This window comes from Bombina bombina, chromosome 1 (genome assembly GCF_027579735.1).
Source record: "Bombina bombina isolate aBomBom1 chromosome 1, aBomBom1.pri, whole genome shotgun sequence".
NCBI lineage: Eukaryota > Metazoa > Chordata > Amphibia > Anura > Bombinatoridae > Bombina > Bombina bombina.
This window is the reverse complement of record NC_069499.1, coordinates 371009339-371029175: the sequence shown is the minus strand read 5'-3', so window position 1 is coordinate 371029175 and position 19837 is coordinate 371009339. Positions and strand designations below refer to the sequence as shown.

Below are 19837 nucleotides of genomic sequence, written 5' to 3'. Positions count from 1 at the left end.
CTTTTTATGTGGTCTGAAGACAACTGAGACCTGTGGAACCTCCCCCTTGGGGGAAGTCCCTTGAATTCCAGAAGATAACCTTGGGAGACTATTTCTAGCGCCCAAGGATCCAGAACATCTCTTGCCCAAGCCTGAGCGAAGAGAGAGAGTCTGCCCCCCACCAGATCCGGTCCCGGATCGGGGGCCAACATTTCATGCAGTCTTGGTAGCAGTGGCAGGTTTCTTGGCCTGCTTTCCCTTGTTCCAGCCTTGCATTGGTCTCCAAGCTGGCTTGGCTTGAGAAGTATTACCCTCTTGCTTAGAGGACGTAGCACCTCGGGCTGGTCCCTTTCGTAGAAAGGGACGAAAATTAGGTTTATTTTTTGCCTTGAAAGGCCGATCCTGAGGAAGGGCGTGGCCCTTACCCCCAGTGATATCAGAGATAATCTCTTTCAAGTCAGGGCCAAACAGCGTTTTCCCCTTGAAAGGAATGTTAAGTAGCTTGTTCTTGGAAGACGCATCAGCCGACCAAGATTTCAACCAAAGCGCTCTGCGCGCCACAATAGCAAACCCAGAATTCTTAGCCGCTAACCTAGCCAATTGCAAAGTGGCGTCTAGGGTGAAAGAATTAGCCAATTTGAGAGCATTGATTCTGTCCATAATCTCCTCATAAGGAGGAGAATCACTATCGACCGCCTTTATCAGCTCATCGAACCAGAAACATGCGGCTGTAGCGACAGGGACAATGCATGCAATTGGTTGTAGAAGGTAACCCTGCTGAACAAACATCTTTTTAAGCAAACCTTCTAATTTTTTATCCATAGGATCTTTGAAAGCACAACTATCCTCTATGGGTATAGTGGTGCGTTTGTTTAAAGTGGAAACCGCTCCCTCGACCTTGGGGACTGTCTGCCATAAGTCCTTTCTGGGGTCGACCAAAGGAAACAATTTTTTAAATATGGGGGGAGGAACGAAAGGAATACCGGGCCTTTCCCATTCTTTATTAACAATGTCCGCCACCCGCTTGGGTATAGGAAAAGTTTCTGGGAGCCCCGGCACCTCTAGGAACTTGTCCATTTTACATAGTTTCTCTGGGATGACCAACTTGTCACAATCATCCAGAGTGGATAATACCTCCTTAAGCAGAATGCGGAGATGTTCCAACTTAAATTTAAATGCAATCACATCAGGTTCAGCCTGTTGAGAAATGTTCCCTGAATCAGTAATTTCTCCCTCAGACAAAACCTCCCTGGCCCCATCAGACTGGGTTAGGGGCCCTTCAGAGATATTAGTATCAGCGTTGCCATGCTCTTCAGTATCTAAAACAGAGCAGCCGCGCTTACGCTGACAAGTGTTCATTTGGGCTAAAATGTTTTTGACAGAATTATCCATTACAGCCGTTAATTGTTGCATAGTAAGGAGTATTGGCGCGCTAGATGTACTAGGGGCCTCCTGAGTGGGCAAGACTCGTGTAGACGAAGGAGGGAATGATGCAGTACCATGCTTACTCCCCTCACTTGAGGAATCATCTTGGGCATCATTGTCATTATCACATAAATCACATTTATTTAAATGAATAGGAATTCTGGCTTCCCCACATTCAGAACACAGTCTATCTGGTAGTTCAGACATGTTAAACAGGCATAAACTTGATAACAAAGTACAAAAACGTTTTAAAATAAAACCGTTACTGTCACTTTAAATTTTAAACTGAACACACTTTATTACTGCAATTGCGAAAAAACATGAAGGAATTGTTCAAAATTCACCAAATTTTCACCACAGTGTCTTAAAGCCTTAAAAGTATTGCACACCAATTTTGGAAGCTTTAACCCTTAAAATAACGGAACCGGAGCCGTTATAAACTTTAACCCCTTTACAGTCCCTGGTATCTGCTTTGCTGAGACCCAACCAAGCCCAAAGGGGAATACGATACCAAATGACGCCTTCAGAAAGTCTTTTCTAAGTATCAGAGCTCCTCACACATGCGACTGCATGCCATGCCTCTCAAAAACAAGTGCGCCACACCGGCGCGAAAATGAGGCTCTGCTTATGCTTTGGGAAAGCCCCTAAGGAATAAGGTGTCTAATACAGTGCCTGCCGATATTCTTATATCAAAATACCCAGATAAAATGATTCCTCAAGGCTAAATATGTGTTAATAATGAATCGATTTAGCCCAGAAAAGTCTACAGTCTTAATAAGCCCTTGTGAAGCCCTTATTTACGATCGTAATAAACATGGCTTACCGGATCCCATAGGGAAAATGACAGCTTCCAGCATTACATCGTCTTGTTAGAATGTGTCATACCTCAAGCAGCAAGAGACTGCATACTGTTCCCCCAACTGAAGTTAATAGCTCTCAACAGTCCAGTGTGGAACAGCCATGGATTTTAGTTACGGTTGCTAAAATCATTTTCCTCATACAAACAGAAATCTTCATCTCTTTTCTGTTTCTGAGTAAATAGTACATACCAGCACTATTTCAAAATAACAAACTCTTGATTGAATAATAAAAACTACAGTTAAACACTAAAAACTCTAAGCCATCTCCGTGGAGATGTTGCCTGTACAACGGCAAAGAGAATGACTGGGGTAGGCGGAGCCTAGGAGGGATCATGTGACCAGCTTTGCTGGGCTCTTTGCCATTTCCTGTTGGGGAGGAGAATATCCCACAAGTAAGGATGACGCCGTGGACCGGACACACCTATGTTGGAGAAATATATATATATATATATATACACATATACACATATACATACACACATACATCCTCCAAGGATTTTGAAACAGTGCTGTAATCATCGTGAGATTGCGAGAAAAGTGAGTGGTACCATTTTGTTATGATTAGTTCACTCTGTTTACAGCATTACAGTGCAATCAGTGCTATAATATTTGTAAATTATTCTACAGTAATTGTCACTATTTTACAGGTACAGTATTTATTGAATACTAATTGAATACTGTGCTGTGCTAGTGTTAAACTAAGCGTAGCACTATTGCACCCCTAATATAAGTTAGTTCAAACATGTTGTCAAGTTTTTAAACAAACTGGAAAGTGAAAAGAAAGCTAAAACTGCCTTGTTTCACTTTAAGGCGGTTTTCACTTTACAGCGGGGTATACCTGTACGTACACATATATATATATATATATATATATATATATATATATATATATATATATATATATCTCAATCACACATACATACATACACACACAGAGAAAGTCCAGCACTCACAAGCTCTCAGTTAAGATTAAAAGCAAAAATGGCCAAATGGGACAAGCCCAGGTACCACGTCAAGGTCTCTTCCAAAACCTGAGTCCCTAAACAGCCACACAATGCAAGCTCTCAATCCTACAAAACTTTTAGCACACGTTGATGCCTTTCCACAGAGAAAAAATATCCTGTAGCATATCAGTCTGATACTGCCCAATGACAGTCCACCGCCCCGAAATACCAGGCAATTCTTCTCTGAACAAGAGAAACAACAACCCCAGACGATCGTTTCGGCCTTCTGTGGGCCTCATCAGTGAGGTGCAGTTGTAGCTCTCTAAGGGTATGTGTGCAAGGAGTCCACGACTGGTTCCCCCATTACTCTTAGGGAGACCCAAGATTAATTTGCATAAATATCAGAAATGAGAGAACAGAACTCCTGAGATAGAACAAAAGCTAGAATAACTTCCATGCCTGTTCATTTCGATCGCAACTCAGGGTGCGCATTCTTTTATCACACAATGCCTTTCCACAGAAAAAATATCCTGTAGCAACCACAGAAGGCCGAAACGATCGTCTGGGGTTGTTGTTTCTCTTGTTCAGAGAAGAATTGCCTGGTATTTTGGCGCAGGAGTATCATTGGGCAGGGTCAGCCTGATATGCTACAGTTTATTTTTTCTCTGTGAAAAGGCATAGGGCGCCATGTACTAAGGCGTCAATTTTTTCGCACAGACCGTATCGAATTAACCCGCCGTCTATTGTGTCTCGAAGACAATTGGATTATTGATAACTTTGAAGCTTCGTTCGGCGCGAAAGAGCAACGTTACGAAGCAGTCTGCGACCTGATTGGTTTAGTTCTTTACCCACGTGACGATCTAGGTGTCATAATAGTCAGACAAGCGGCAACGTCTGGCTGCTGACATGTATAAGAATGTGCATTTTCCCAGAAATCTTAGAATATTGTTTAGTTACTTTTCGGTATTCACTTTGACAAGATGGCTTGCTCCGGAGATTCAGCTACTTCTAAGAAGACTCGCAACCCTAATTTCTCTCATCAACAGAATGTTGTACTTGTTGATCTAGTACTCGAATATTATGACAATATTTATGGTAGTCGAGTCAAGCAAACCCCCGGCGCTCGCAAGAAGATTATTTGGGAAAAAATTAGTGACGCAGTGAGTGCTCAAGGACCAACTAAAAAAAAGATATTGACTCCTGCAAAAAAAGGCTCAACGATATAAAGTGTCAAACTGAATCCAAAATTGCCAAAGAAAAGCAATATGCTCGAGGTACTGGAGGCGGACAACCTTATGTCGCAGATTTGACTGACTTTTCTATTGTATTCGCTACCTAAATGGTCGCAAAGCAAATCACGCAAAGTTACAGTGAAAGTTGGAGCAGACGGATTAGTTGTAACATTCATAATTTCCAATTACAGTGAATTTACGTGCGATCGAACATGTAGTAAGTGGAAAAAGGCTTCGGAACGATCAGTGGCGTAAAATTACGATAGCTGATGAAAAATAGTGGTTTTTCGATTTGATCGCAGATTGGTAAATACGAGAAGCAGATCGTGAGCGAATTTGACGCAGAAATACAGTCGGACGGTCACTTTGATGCTTAGTACATGGCGCCAATAGTGTGCTATAGGAACGCGCACCCTGAGTTGCATCAGAAATGAACAGGTATGGAAGTTATTCTAACTTTTGTTCTATCTCAGGAGTGCTTTTCTCTCTCTTAAGATTATATATATATAGATATATATATATATATATATATATATATATATATATATATATATATATATATATATATATATATATATATATATATATATATATATATATATATATATATATATAGAGAGAGAGAGAGAGAGAGAGAGAGAGAAGAAATAATTTAAACACATAACCACTTTGCTATCATAGAACGCATAACAAGACAAAAAGAAGAGATTAAAATAGAGAATGAATTTGGGAGTATCACACTTAAAGAACACAAAGTTAAGACTCCACAGATTAACCCTTTAGTAACAAATTTCATGATGATGTAACATTAAAACATCATTAAAATCCTTAGAATCTGGCAATCAAACTTCATAATGTATGATGGTATGTTTAAAAGCTGTTAAAACATGTATATCAGGTCATATGAAAAATAGCTCATTAAATTCCTGTATATGCTTTCAGATCCAAGATTTCATCAATACCCAATAGTACACCAGTCCACAATAAGAACATCCTATAAGCTTCTTTCCTGTTACGTTTAACTAACCTATCGCTTCCTTTGTTACCACTCGGTACAAAATCAATGGCTTGAAAGGAAAACATCTCTCTCATGCTCTGATTAGTATGTCCAGCAAAATGTCTAGCTACAGGGGTTCTAGGGGGCTCTGCTAGAATAGAATTCAGATGTTCCAAGATGCGATGTTTGAGAAAATGTTCCATATGACCTACATATGTTTTCTGGCAATAATAGATATTGGATTTACCGAAAACAAGAGAATCATAAAACAAATGAACCTATTGCAACAAATACCAAAATAACCCATAAAACTTTCAAACATATATAATGCCAGGGCCTTGCAGACACATAAAAGCATAGCAATTAAAGGGATACTAACCCCTCATTTTTTTCTTTCATGATATCAGATAGAATATGCAATTTTAAGCAACTTTCTAATTTACTCCTATTATCAATTTTTCTTTGTTCTCATGTTATCTTGATTTGAAAAAGCAGTAATAAAAGGTTAGGAGCCAGCCCATTTTTTAGTTCAGCACCTTGGTAGAGCAACTGATTGGTTTGCTACATTTAGCCACAAATCAGGAAGTGCTACCCATGTGTTGAACAAAAAATGGTATGGCTCTATAGCTTACAGTACTGCTTTTTCAAATCAAGATAGCATGAGAACAAAGAAAAATTGATAATAGGAGTAAATTAGAAAGGTGCTTAAAATCTCATGCTCTATCTGAATCATGAAATAAAAAAATTGGGTTTAGTATCCCTTTAAATAAAAAAAAAAACAGAGAATGCCACCATTGTGAGCAAATAGTTTTTTTGTTTTTTTTTCCAAGGAAGGAAACATCAGTTTATATGCGATTTCAGTACAAAAACAATATCTCAGATCGCATTATCAAAAAAAAAAAAAAAACAAAAAAAAACACGACAATGCAGCAAATGCATTATTGGTTAAAAAATATAAAAAAATACCACAAATTACATTACACAAATTATTTTGTTAGAGCCTGGTCATACTAGTTAAGGGTAACTTAATGTTAAATCACTTACTTTATCTGCTGCTGCCAATAAGTTATCAGCCATCTTTTCTAGATTTGGTGCTTTCCCTGTGTATATAAATCTCATCATCTCTTTAAACACTTCAGGATCCACATCATGGATGTCAACTCTATTCTGCAGATGAAAACAAAGAAAACAGGCATTCTTTCTTTGATTATAATGTTACTAATTAGTTTACTGCTAAGTAAAAAAAAAAAACATAACAAAAACTACCAAAACAGAAACTTATGAGAAAATGTATGTAATGTACAATGAAACTGGGAACCATAAAAATACATCAAAAGAAGGTCCACTTAAGGCTCATTTTTATTTCCTCTTCCAAGACAGGAAGCTGAATGGTCCTCTGGTCATGAGAACACATGATCATCAGATTTAGGTGATCATCAGATTTAGGCCTCCCTGGTCTCATTTCCAACACTTCAATGTTTAAAAATTGGTTTTGAGAAAAAAAATTAATTTATTCTTAACTGATAAATTAATTTCTTTCTTGGTAGTGAGAGTCCACTGTCCTTACTTTTGGGAGTTACATCACCTGGCCACCAGGATGAGGCAGAGACACCCTACTACTTCCCCTTCCCTCCCAGTATTGCTATATAGCCGAGGAAATGGAGAGTAAAAAATAGGGTGCGGAGATGCAAACAATGAATTTTGCCTCCAAAAAAGAAACAAAAATTACAAGTGGGTCCGTGGACTCTCACTACCAAGAAAGAAATTAATTTATCATCAGGTAAGAATAAATTGTGTTTTCTTTCTAATGGTAAACAGAGTCTACGCTCCTTCATTTTGGGAATCAATACCCAAGCTGTGGAGTCCACAAAAAAACGGTCTTGAATGGAGGCGATTGTTAAACCCTAAGAACCAAACAGATTCCAAGGAGGGATTGGCTTGAACAAAGGTATGATACCGACAAGAGCCTGGCAAAGGACTGAAATATCAGGCAAACATGCTAACTTCCTATGGAATAAAACCAAAAGGGCAGAGATCTGACCCTTAAGAGAACTAGCCGACAGAACATTGTCCAAACCCTCTTGCAGAAATTGCAAAATCCTAAGAATTCTGACAGCATGCCAAGAAAAATCCGGTTTCGAACACCAGGAAAGATACACTTTCCAGACCTTGTATTAAATCTATCTAGAAAATCGGCTTGCAAGCCTGAATCAAGGTATTGATTACTGACTCATAGAAACCCCTATGAGCCAAAATCAAAGCAGTTAAGTTTAGAGACTGCAGATTTTGATAATAGAACAGACCTTGAACGAGCAGATCCTGCCAAAGTGGAAGGCGCTGGACATTCTGATCTGGTCCGCTTACCAGGTCCGGCGAGGCCACACCATTGCTGCTAAGATTGCCTGAACAACTTCCTGTTTTAGACATGCAACCACACTGAGAAGGAGAACAATCGGAGGAAAAAGGTAGACAATATGATAATCCCACGGAGCTGACAGAGCACTTATCAACTCCACTTGGGGATCCCTCATTCTAAACCCATAACGAGGAAGTTTGTGGTTAAGCCGGGACACCATTAGATCTATCTCTGGCCGCACCCAGCAAGATACCGATATCGAACAAAGATTTTCTTCTGCCCATGACAAGATGCAAGAGGAGACCTTCATTGCAAGCGAGCTGCGAATGCCTACCTGATGATCGTGACGTCTGACTGAAAACAAATTTACGGGGGTCGATCAAATACGGCCACGACTGATGCAAGTTGAAAGTCGTTCGAGTTCCAGAACATTGATAGGCAGAGACACTTCCAGAGGAGACCAAATACCCTAGGCTATCAAGTGACCCCAGACCAGCGTCCGTAGTGATAATCTCTCATGACGGACGTTGAAAACCCCTACCCGGAAACACTGATTCTGGTGACATCCACCAAGAAAGACTGGTGGGCTTATCCAAAAATAATCCTCTGATAGAGGTTGGAGAGGTCCCCGTTACACTGGCTTAAAATGCAAAGTTGTAACGGACGCAAATTAAACTTTGCAACTTGAATCATGTCAAAAGCCGGGACCATGAGACCCACAACCTCCATACACTGAGCTACCGAAGGAGATGGCTGCAATTGTAGTAGTCAACAGGCCGACTAGAGCTTATGCCTGTGTTGATCTGTTATATAAAAAAAAAAAGTTAAATCTCCACGAATCTATGACGACTCCCAAAAAGGTCACTCTCTTATGGGGGAAGAGAGAACTTTTAGCTATTTTTATCTTCCAGCCGTGACTGCGAAGAAAACACTTTAGACATTCTGTAGGAGCTACTACTGAAGACATAGATGGAGACTGAACTAATATATTGTTTATGTAATGGGCAACAGATACCCCTTAAAAACGAATGACCGATAAAGTACCCAGAACTTTTGTAAATATTCTGGGGGCTGAAGCCAGACCAAAAGAAAAAGCTGTGAACCGATAGTGTTTATTCATATAAGCAAACTGAAGAAATCAATGATGATCTAAATGGATCAGAATGTGAAGGTTTACATCTTGAATGAGGGAACTCGAAGAAACTTGTTCAGAGTGTTTAAATCCAGAATAGGACAGAAAGTGCCCGCTTTCTTTGGCACAATGAACAGGCTTGAATATAATAGAAACCTGTCCATGTTCTGACAGAGGGACTAGAGCAATGTCCCCTATACCTAGCTATTTAGTACATGCAGGAGCGCTGAGACCATCACCGCTAACATCCAGGGGGGAAATGATTGAACGTGTTCCGGCTTGGATAAAAAGTCAGATAACAGATTTGAATCTCCACACATTAACCCAATTTGGGAACATAAAGGTGAGTGAGTGGAGACCTAAGAAACTAACAAAGTGCATATCTAGATACAACCCCCTGTACATACACTGAGATACAGAGTCTCAGCTGTTTATGCAATGACCAAGTAATATGCTATGGAGGGAGGAATCTAGATGATCCCAGAAGTAATGTAGCCTCCCAGCACTTAGTGCCCATATAGGGAGTAACCAGGGTTTAAAGGCAGGTACTTAGCTCCACTCAGGCTTCTCTCACCTGTGCTGTTTTTCCTTGCCTGTCCTGTAAATAACAGAGAAGGACAGGTGTGAGGAAGAATGCAGACTCTCACCAAACCGGGTGAAGCAAAGGTACTACCCTGCAACACATAGTTTGTAAATCGACTCCAACAAGTAGAAGAGAAACCTGCAGAAACTCCTTCTCTTCCAGGAACTATCCACTGAATGGGATATAGCTGAAAAACTTAACTGAAATCAGCGGCATCTAAATCCATGTCTACTCCTTGACAAGGCAAAGAAATACTGGGAGGGAATGGGAAGTAGTAGGGATAGTTAAAACTCTGGTGAAGGGTGTTTTTTTTTCCCGCTTCCTGGTGGCTAGGTGATATAATTCCCAAAAGTAAGGACTGTGGACATTCACTACCATTAGAAAGAAAAATGCCCTTAAATATCGAGAATCTACTTGATTTTCTTTTATTGTTTAAGAAGATAGATAATGCCTTTACTACCCCATTCCCCAGCTTTGCATAACAAGTTTAACTTTTTCTACGCCCCTGCATGCTCTTTAAAGGGACATGAAACCCACATTTTTTCTTTCATGATTTAGAAAGAGAATGCAATTTTAAACATCTTTCTAATTTACTTCTATTATCTCATTTGTTTTATTCTCTTGATATTCTTTGCTGAAAAGCATATCAGTAGCTGCTGATTGGTTGCTGCACATAGAAGCCTTGTGTGATTGGCTCACCCATGTGCATTGGTTTTTCTTCAACTAAGGATATCTAAAAAATGAAGCAAAAACAGAATTTATGCTTACCTGATAAATTTCTTTCTCCAACGGTGTGTCCGGTCCACGGCGTCATCCTTACTTGTGGGAATATTCTCTTCCCCAACAGGAAATGGCAAAGAGCACAGCAAAAGCTGCCCATATAGCCCCTCCTCAGGCTCTGCCCCCCAGTCATTCGACCAACGGTTAGGAGAAAAAAAGGAGTAACTATAGGGTGCCGTGGTGACTGTAGTGTATAGAGAAAGAAATTTTTCAAACCTGATTAAAAAACCAGGGCGGGCCGTGGACCGGACACACCGTTGGAGAAAGAAATTTATCAGGTAAGCATAAATTCTGTTTTCTCCAACATTGGTGTGTCCGGTCCACGGCGTCATCCTTACTTGTGGGAACCAATACCAAAGCTTTAGGACACGGATGAAGGGAGGGAGCAAATCAGGTTACCTAAACAGAAGGCACCACGGCTTGCAAAACCTTTCTCCCAAAAATAGCCTTCGAAGAAGCATAAGTATCAAATTTGTAAAATTTGGCAAAACACCACATACTCTTCACCATCTCCGTGGAGATGCTACTTGTTCAGAGCGGCAAAGAGAATGACTGGGGGGCGGAGCCTGAGGAGGGGCTATATGGGCAGCTTTTGCTGTGCTCTTTGCCATTTCCTGTTGGGGAAGAGAATATTCCCACAAGTAAGGATGACGCCGTGGACCGGACAATACGAATGTTGGAGAAATAAATAATAGAAGTAAATTGTAATGTTTAAATTTGTATTCTCTATCTGAATCATGAAAGAAAGATTTTGGGTTTAGTGGCCCTTTAAATCCTGCAAAACAGCCAGACAGTGCTAGTTCATGTGTGCCATATAGATAGCATTGTGCACACTCCCGTGGAGAATGATAATGGTTATATGCAGTGTAGAATATGTACATATGATCTTTCAACAAAGGATAACAAAAGAGCAAAGTAAAATTGAAAATCAAAAAGTTTATTTAAAATATTATTAAAATTGCATGCTCTATTTGAATCATAAAGGTTTAGCTTTGACTTTCCTATTTATTTAAAGGGACATACAAACCAAAATGTTTATTCTATGATTCAGATATAGCATATACATTTTAAAAACTTTCCAATTTACTTCTATTATCATAATTGCATCATTATTTTGGTATCCTTTGATGAAAAATCAGCACTGCACTTCTGGGACCTAGCTCAACACAGAGGAACAAGAGGCATGTGTGTGCAGCCACCAATCAGCAGTTAGCTCAAAGCACTGCTGCTTCTGAGCCCACATTGGTATGCTTTCAATAAATGATACCAAAAGAACAAAGCAAAGTATGCTTTATCTGAACTATGAAAGCGTTTGATGTCCCTTTAAGCCACTCCAACATGCATTTTTTGTTTTAGACTTCATTTAAATAAACAAAAACATAATTTATGTAAGAACTTACCTGATAAATTCATTTCTTTCATATTGGCAAGAGTCCATGAGCTAGTGACGTATGGGATATACAATCCTACCAGGAGGAGCAAAGTTTCCCAAACCTCAAAATGCCTATAAATACACTCCTCACCACATCCACAATTCAGTTTAACGAATAGCCAAGTAGTGGGGTGAAAAAGAAAGGAGTAAAAAGCATCAACAAAGAAATTTGGAAATAATTGTGCTTTATACAAAAAATCATAACCACCATAAAAAGGGTGGGCCTCATGGACTCTTGCCAATATGAAAGAAATTAATTTATCAGGTAAGTTCTTACAAAAATTATGTTTTCTTTCATGTAATTGGCAAGAGTCCATGAGCTAGTGACATAAGGGATAGTAATACCCAAGATGTGGAACTCAACAGAAGAGTCAATAGAGAGGGAGGGATAAAAAAATAACAGCCATTTTCCGCTGAAAAAAAATAATCCACAACCCAAAATATAAAAGTTTATTCTCATAATGAAAAGAAAAAACGTAACACAAGCAGAGGAATCAAACTGAAACAGCTGCCTGAAAAACTTTTCTACCAAAAACTGCTTCCGAAGAAGCAAATACATCAAAACGGTAGAATTTAGTAAATGTATGCAAAGAAGACCAAGTTGCTGCTTTGCAAATCTGATCAACTAAAGCTTCATTCTTAAAAGCCCACGAAGTGGAGACTGATCTAGTAGGATGAGCTATAATTCTCTGAGGCGGGGCCTGACCCGACTCCAAATAAGCCTGATGAATCAAAAGCTTTAACCAAGATGCCAAGGAAATGGCAGAAGCCTTCTGACCTTTCCTAGAACCAGAAAAGATAGCAAATAGACTAGAAGTCTTCCAGAAATCTTTAATATTTCAAAGCTCTTAGCACATCCAAAGAATTTAAGGATCTCTCCAAAGAATTCTTAGGATTAGGACACAAAGAAGGGACAACAATTTCTCTATTAATGTTAGAATTCACAACCTTAGGTAGAAATTTAAATGAAGTCTGCAAAGCTGCCTTATCCTGATGGAAAATCAGAAAAGGAGACTAACAAGAAAGAGCAGATAATTCGGAAACTCTTCTAGCAGAAGAGATGGCCAAAAGGAAGAACACTTTCCAAGAAAGTAGTTTAATGTCCAAAGAATGCATAGGCTCAAACGGAGGAGCCTGTAAAGCCTTCAAAACCAAATTAAGACTCCAAGGAGGAGAGATTGATTTAATGACAGGCTTGATACGGACCAAAGCCTGTACAAAACAGTGAGTATCAGGAAGCTTAGCAATCTTTCTGTGAAATAAAACAAAGAGCAGAGATTTTTCCCTTCAAGGAACTTGCAGACAAACCCTTATCCAAACCATACTGAAGAAACTGTAAAATTCTAGAAATTCTAAAAGAATGCCAGGAGAATTTATGAGAACACCATGAAATGTAAGTCTTCCAAACTCGATAATAAATCTTCCTAGAAACAGATTTACGAGCCTGTAACATAGTATTAATCACTGAGTCAGAGAAACCTCTATGACTAAGCACTAAGCGTTCAATTTCCATACCTTAAAATTTAATGATTTGAGATCCTGATGGAAAAATGGACCTTGAGAAAGGTGTGGCCTTAATGGAAGTGACCAATGTTGGCAACTGGACATCTGAACAAGATCCGCATACCAAAACCTGTGAGGCAATGCTGGAGCTACCAGCAACACAAACGATTGTTCCATGATGATTTTAGAGATCACTCTTGGAAGAAGAACTAGAGGCGATAAAACACAAGCAGGTTGGTAACACCAAGGAACTGTTAACGCATCTATTGTCTGTCTGAAAACAAATGAACGGTTCTCTCTTCAACAGAGGCCAAACCTGAAGAGCCCTGAAAATAGAACGGAGTTCTAAAATATTGATTGGTAACCTTGCCTCTTAAAATTTCCAAACCCCTTGTGCTAGCAGAGATCCCCAGACAGCTCCCCAACCTGAAAGACTTGCATCTGTTGTGGTCACAGTCCAGGTTGGATGAACAAAAAAGAGGCCCCTTGAACTATATGATGGTGATCTAACCACCAAATCAGAGAGAGTTGAACATTGGGATTTAAGGATATTAATTGTGATATCTTTGTATAATCCCTGCACCATTGGTTCGGCATACAAAGCTGGAGAGGTCTCATATGAAAACGAGCAAAGGGGATCGCGTCCGATGCTGCAGTCATGAGACCTAAAACTTCCAAGCACATACTGAAGGGAATGATTGAGACTGAAGGTTCCGACAAGCTGAAACCAATTTTAATTGTCTCTTGTCTGTTAGAGACAGAGTCATGGACACTGAATCTGGAAACCTAAAAAGGTGACTCTTGTCTTAGGAATCAAAGAACTTTTTGGTAAATTGATCCTCCAACCATGTCCTTGAAAAAACAACACTAGTTGATTTGTGTGAGATTCTGCAGAACGTAAAGACTGAGCTAGTACTAAGATATCGTCCAAATAAGGAAACACCGCAATACCCCGTTCTCTGTTTACAGAGAGCAGGGCACCGAGAACCTTTTAAAAGATTCTTGGAGCTGTCACTAGGCCAAATGGAAGAGCGACAAATTGGTAATGCTTGTCTAGAAAAGAGAATCTCAGAAACCGATAGTGGTCTGGATAAATCGGAATATGAAGATATGCATCCTGTCTATTGTGGACATATGCCTTTGCCGAACAAAAGGCAGAATAGTCCTTATAGTCACCATTTTGAAAGTTGGCACTCTTACACAACCATTCAAAAATTTCAGATCCAGAAATGGCCTGAATGAATTTTCTTTCTTTGGGACAATGAATAGATTTGACTAAAACTCCAGACCCAGTTCCTGAAACAGAACTGGTATGATTACCCCTGAAAGCTCCAGGTCTGAAATACACTTCAGAAAAGCCTGAGCCTTTACTGGATTTGCTGGGATGCGTGAGAGAAAAATCTTCTCACAGGTGGTCTTACTCTGAATCCTATTCGGTACCCTTGAGAGACAATACTCTGAATCCATTGATTATGGACAGAATCTGCCCAAATGTTTTGGTAGAATCATAATCTGCCCCCTACCAGCTGAGCTGGAATGAGGGCCGCACCTTCATGCAGACTTGAGGGCTGGCTTTGGTTTCTTAAATGGCTTGGATTTACTCCAACTTAAAGAAGATTTAAAATTGGAACCAGATTCTTTGGGGGAAGGATTAGGTTTCTGTTCCTTATTTTGTCGAAAGGAACGAAAACGGTTAGAAGCTTTAGATTTACCCTTAGGTCTTTTATCCTGAGGCAAAAAACTCCCTTCCCCCAGTGACAGTTGAAATAATCAAATCCAACTGAGAACCAAATAACTTATTACCTTGGAAAGAAAGAGATAGTAATCTAGACTTAGATACCATATCAGCATTCCAATATTTGAGCCACAAAGCTCTTCTAGCTAAAGACATAGATTTAACATCAATTTTGATGATATCAAAAATGGCATCACAGATAAAATGATTAGCATGTTGAAGCAAGCAAATAATGCTAGACAAATCAGGATCCATTTCCTGTTGCGCTAAACTTTCCAACCAAAAAGTTGATGCAGCTGCAACATCAGCCATAGAAATGGCAGGCCTGAGAAGATAGCCAGAATATAAATAAGCTTTCCTTGGATAAGATTCAAGTTTCCTATCTAAAGGGTCTTTAAAAGAAGTACTATCTTCCATAGGAATAGTAGTACGTTTAGCAAGAGTAGAAATAGCCCCATCAACTTTGGGGATCTTTTCCCAAAACTCCAATCTAACTGCTGGCAAAGGATACAATTTTTTTAAACCTTGAAGAAAGAATAAAAGTACCACCAGGCCTATTCCATTCCTTAGAAATCATATCAGAAAGAGAATCAGGAACTGGAAAAACCTCTGGAGTAACCACAGGAGGTTTATAAACAGAATTTAAACGTTTACTAGTCTTAATATCAAGAAGACTAGTTTCCTCAATATCCAATGTAATCAACACCTATTTTAACAAAGAATGAATATACTCCATTTTAAATAAATAAGTAGATTTGTCAGTGTCAATATCTGACCTTTTACGTTTATTAGAAGGTACGATGGCAGACAAAGCCTTCTGAATCGCATCAGCAATAAAATCTTTATAGGTATATCATGTACATTAGATGTTGATGGAACAACAGGCATTGCACTATTACTGATGGACACATTCTCTGCATGTAAAAGCTTATCATGACAACTATTACAAACCACAGCTGGAGATAAAATCTCAACAAATTTACAACAGATGCACTTAGCTTTGGAAGAACTGTTATCAGGAAGCAGGGTTCCAACAGTGGTTTCTGAGACAGGATCAGATTGAGACATCTTGCAAATGTAAGAGAAAAAACAACATATAAAGCAAAATGATCAATTTCCTTATATGGCAGTTTCAGGAATGGGAAAAAAATGCAAACAGCATAGCCCTCTGATATAGAAAAAGGCAAGAGGCATATAAGAATGGGGTTTTAAATAATGAAATTATTTGGCGCCAAGTATGACGCACAACACAAACTGAAATTTTTTTGGCACTAACAACATCCGGAAAACAGAATTTATGCTTACCTGATAAATTACTTTCTCCAACGGTGTGTCCGGTCCACGGCGTCATCCATTACTTGTGGGAAATATTCTCCCCCACAGGGAAAGGCAAGGAGAGCACACAGCAAGAGCTGTCCATATAGCTCCCCCTCTGGCTCCGCCCCCCCAGTCATTAGACCGACGGTTAGGAGAAAAAGGAGAAAACTATAGGGTGCCGTGGTGACTAGTGTATAAAGAAAACATTTTTTAACCTGATTAGGAAACCAGGGTGGGCCGTGGACCGGACACACCGTTGGAGAAAGTAATTTATCAGGTAAGCATAAATTCTGTTTTCTCCAACATTGGTGTGTCCGGTCCACGGCGTCATCCATTACTTGTGGGAACCAATACCAAAGCTTTAGGACACGGATGAAGGGAGGGAGCAAATCAGGTTACCTAAATGGAAGGCACCACGGCTTGCAAAACCTTTCTCCCAAAAATAGCCTCCGAAGAAGCATAAGTATCAAATTTGTAGAATTTGGCAAAAGTGTGCAGAGAGGACCAAGTCGCTGCCTTACATATCTGATCAACAGAAGCATCGTTCTTGTAGGCCCAAGTGGAAGCCACAGCCCTAGTAGAGTGAGCTGTGATTCGGTCAGGAGGTTGCCGTCCGGCAGTCTCATAAGCCAATCGGATAATGCTTTTCAGCCAGAAAGAGAGAGAGGTAGCAGTAGCTTTTTGACCTCTCCTCTTACCAGAGTAAACGACAAACAAAGATGAGGTTTGTCTAAAATCTTTTGTTGCTTCTAAGTAGAACTTTAAAGCACGAACAACATTTAAATTGTGTAACAAACGTTCCTTCTTTGAAACTGGATTCGGACACAGAGAAGGAACAACTATTTCCTGGTTAATATTCTTGTTGGAAACAACTTTTGGAAGAAAACCAGGCTTAGTACGCAAAACAACCTTATCTGAATGGAAAAACAGATAGGGTGGATTACATTGCAAAGCAGATAATTCAGAAACTCTTCTAGCAGAAGAAATAGCAACCAAAAATAGAACTTTCCAAGATAATAACTTAATATCTATGGAATGTAAAGGTTCAAACGGAACCCCCTTGAAGAACTGAAAGAACTAAATTTAGACTCCAAGGAGGAGTCATGGGTCTGTAAACAGGCTTGATTCTAACCAAAGCCTGAACAAAAGCTTGTACATCTGGCACAGCTGCCAGTCGTTTGTGTAACAAGACAGATGAAGCAGAAATCTGTCCTTTTAGAGAACTAGCTGACAACCCTTTATCCAAACCTTCTTGGAGAAAGGAGAGAATCTTTGGAATTTTAATCTTACTCCAGGAGAATCCCTTGGATTCACACCAGCAGATATATTTTTTCCATATTTTATGGTAAATCTTTCTAGTCACAGGTTTTCTGGCTTGGACCAGAGTATCTATCACAGAATTCGAAAACCCACGCTTGGATAAAATTAAGCGTTCAATTTCCAAGCAGTCAGCTGCAGAGAAACTAGATTTGGATGTTCGAATGGACCTTGTACTAGAAGATCCTGTCTCAAAGGTAGCTTCCATGGTGGAGCCGATGACATATTCACCAGGTCTGCATACCAAGTCCTGCGTGGCCACGCAGGAGCTATCAGAATCACCGAGGCCTTCTCCTGTTTGATCCTGGCTATGAGCCTGGGAAGGAGAGGAAACGGTGGAAACACATACGCTAGGTTGAACGACCAAGGCGCCACTAATGCATCCACTAGAGTCGCCTTGGGATCCCTGGATCTGGACCCGTAGCAAGGAATCTTGAAGTTCTGACGGGACGCCATTAGATCCATGTCTGGAATGCCCCATAATTGGGTTAACTGAGCAAAGACCTCCGGGTGGAGTTCCCACTCCCCCGGATGGAAAGTCTGACGACTCAAATAGTCCGCCTCCCAGTTGTCTACTCCTGGGATGTGAATAGTGGATAGATGGCAGGAGTGATTCTCTGCCCATTGGATAATCTTGGTTACTTCCTTCATCGCTAGGGAACTCTTTGTTCCCCCCTGATGATTGATGTACGCAACAGTCGTTATGTTGTACGACTGAAATCTTATGAACCTGGCTTCCGCTAGCTGAGGCCAAGCCAGGAGCGCATTGAATATTGCTCTTAGTTCCAAAATGTTTATTGGGAGAAGCGACTCTTCCCGAGATCATAGGCCCTGAGCTTTCAGGGAGTCCCAGACCGCGCCCCACCCCAAGAGGCTGGCGTCGGTCGTGACGATGACCCACTCCGGTCTGCGGAAACTCATTCCCTGAGACAGGTGATCCTGGGTCAACCACCAGAGAAGTGAGTCCCTGGTTACCTGGTCTACTTGAATTTGGGGAGACAAGTCTGTATAGTCCCCATTCCACTGATTGAGCATGCACAGCTGTAATGGTCTTAGATGAATTCGAGCAAAAGGAACCACGTCCATTGCTGCGACCATTAGTCCTATTACTTCCATGCACTGAGCTATGGAGGGTTGAGGAATAGAATGAAGAACTCGACAAGCGTTTAGAAGCTTTAGCTTTCTGACTTCTGTCAGGAAGATCTTCATTTCCACAGAATCTATTATTGTTCCCAGAAAAGGAATCCTTGTGGACGGTGACAGTGAACTCTTTTCTATGTTCACCTTCCACCCGTGAGATCTGAGAAAAGCCGACACAATGTCTGTGTGGGCCCTTGCTTTGGAAAGAGACGACGCTTGGATTAGGATGTCGTCTAGATAAGGTGCTACAGCGATGCCCCTCGGCCTTAGGACCGCTAGAAGGGACCCTAGCACCTTTGTGAAAATTCTGGGAGCGGTGGCTAAACCGAATGAAAGAGCCACGAACTGGTAATGTTTGTCCAGAAAGGCGAACCTCAGGAACTGATGATGAGTTTTGTGGATTGGAATATGCAGATACGCATCCTTTAGATCCACGGTAGTCAAATATTGACCCTGCTGGATTGTCGGCAAGATTGTCCGAATGGTTTCCATTTTGAAGGATGGAACTCTGAGGAACTTGTTTAATATCTTTAAATCCAGAATTGGCCTGAAAGTTCCCTCTTTTTTGGGAACCACAAACAGGTTTGAGTAAAAACCTAGACCTTGTTCCCCGGAGGGGACTGGGTTTATCACTCCCATCTTTGATAAGTCTCTTACACAATGTAAGAATTTTGAAAACAATAAATATAGAGTAAATCAAGTCTCTATATGAGGTGCGCAAAGTTCAGAAAGGCGTTCAGTAGGTGGATGTTCCCAGAATCTTCTGAAGAAGCAGGCAGCACTCTTGTATAGTGAAGGTAGGTGCCTATGAATCAAAGAGAAAGAGAGAGGCGCCTCATGGGACAGTATCGTAACAACCAGAGAAGGCAAACAATGAGGCAGCCCGTGATGGGGTATACTCACAAGGATAGCGGCATATGAGAATGCCTAGTAGAGCGGGACGGGACTTTAGGTCGCCCGACAGACATACACAGCAGTGCGTGGAGACGTCAGGTCACGGGGTCCGTTCAGCCAATCAGCGGCCAAAGAGAACCAGCATCAGACGTCAAAGCTGTTCCGGGAGTAGCCAATGCTAGGCTTGTCTGCCAGGTCTGCTGACTATGCA

At 40.5% G+C, this 19837-nt stretch overlaps 1 protein-coding gene across 2 annotated transcripts in view; it reads right to left on the bottom strand.

The window, feature by feature from the left end:
- The window catches only part of SPOPL (speckle type BTB/POZ protein like), a 209784-nt gene that overhangs the window by 51493 nt on the left and 138454 nt on the right, over positions 1 to 19837 (bottom strand). For both annotated transcript variants that reach the window (XM_053698260.1, XM_053698261.1), the window contains exon 8: positions 6482 to 6604. In XM_053698260.1, the coding sequence (XP_053554235.1) occupies positions 6482 to 6604 (123 nt within the window). The remainder of the gene's footprint in view (positions 1 to 6481; positions 6605 to 19837) is intronic.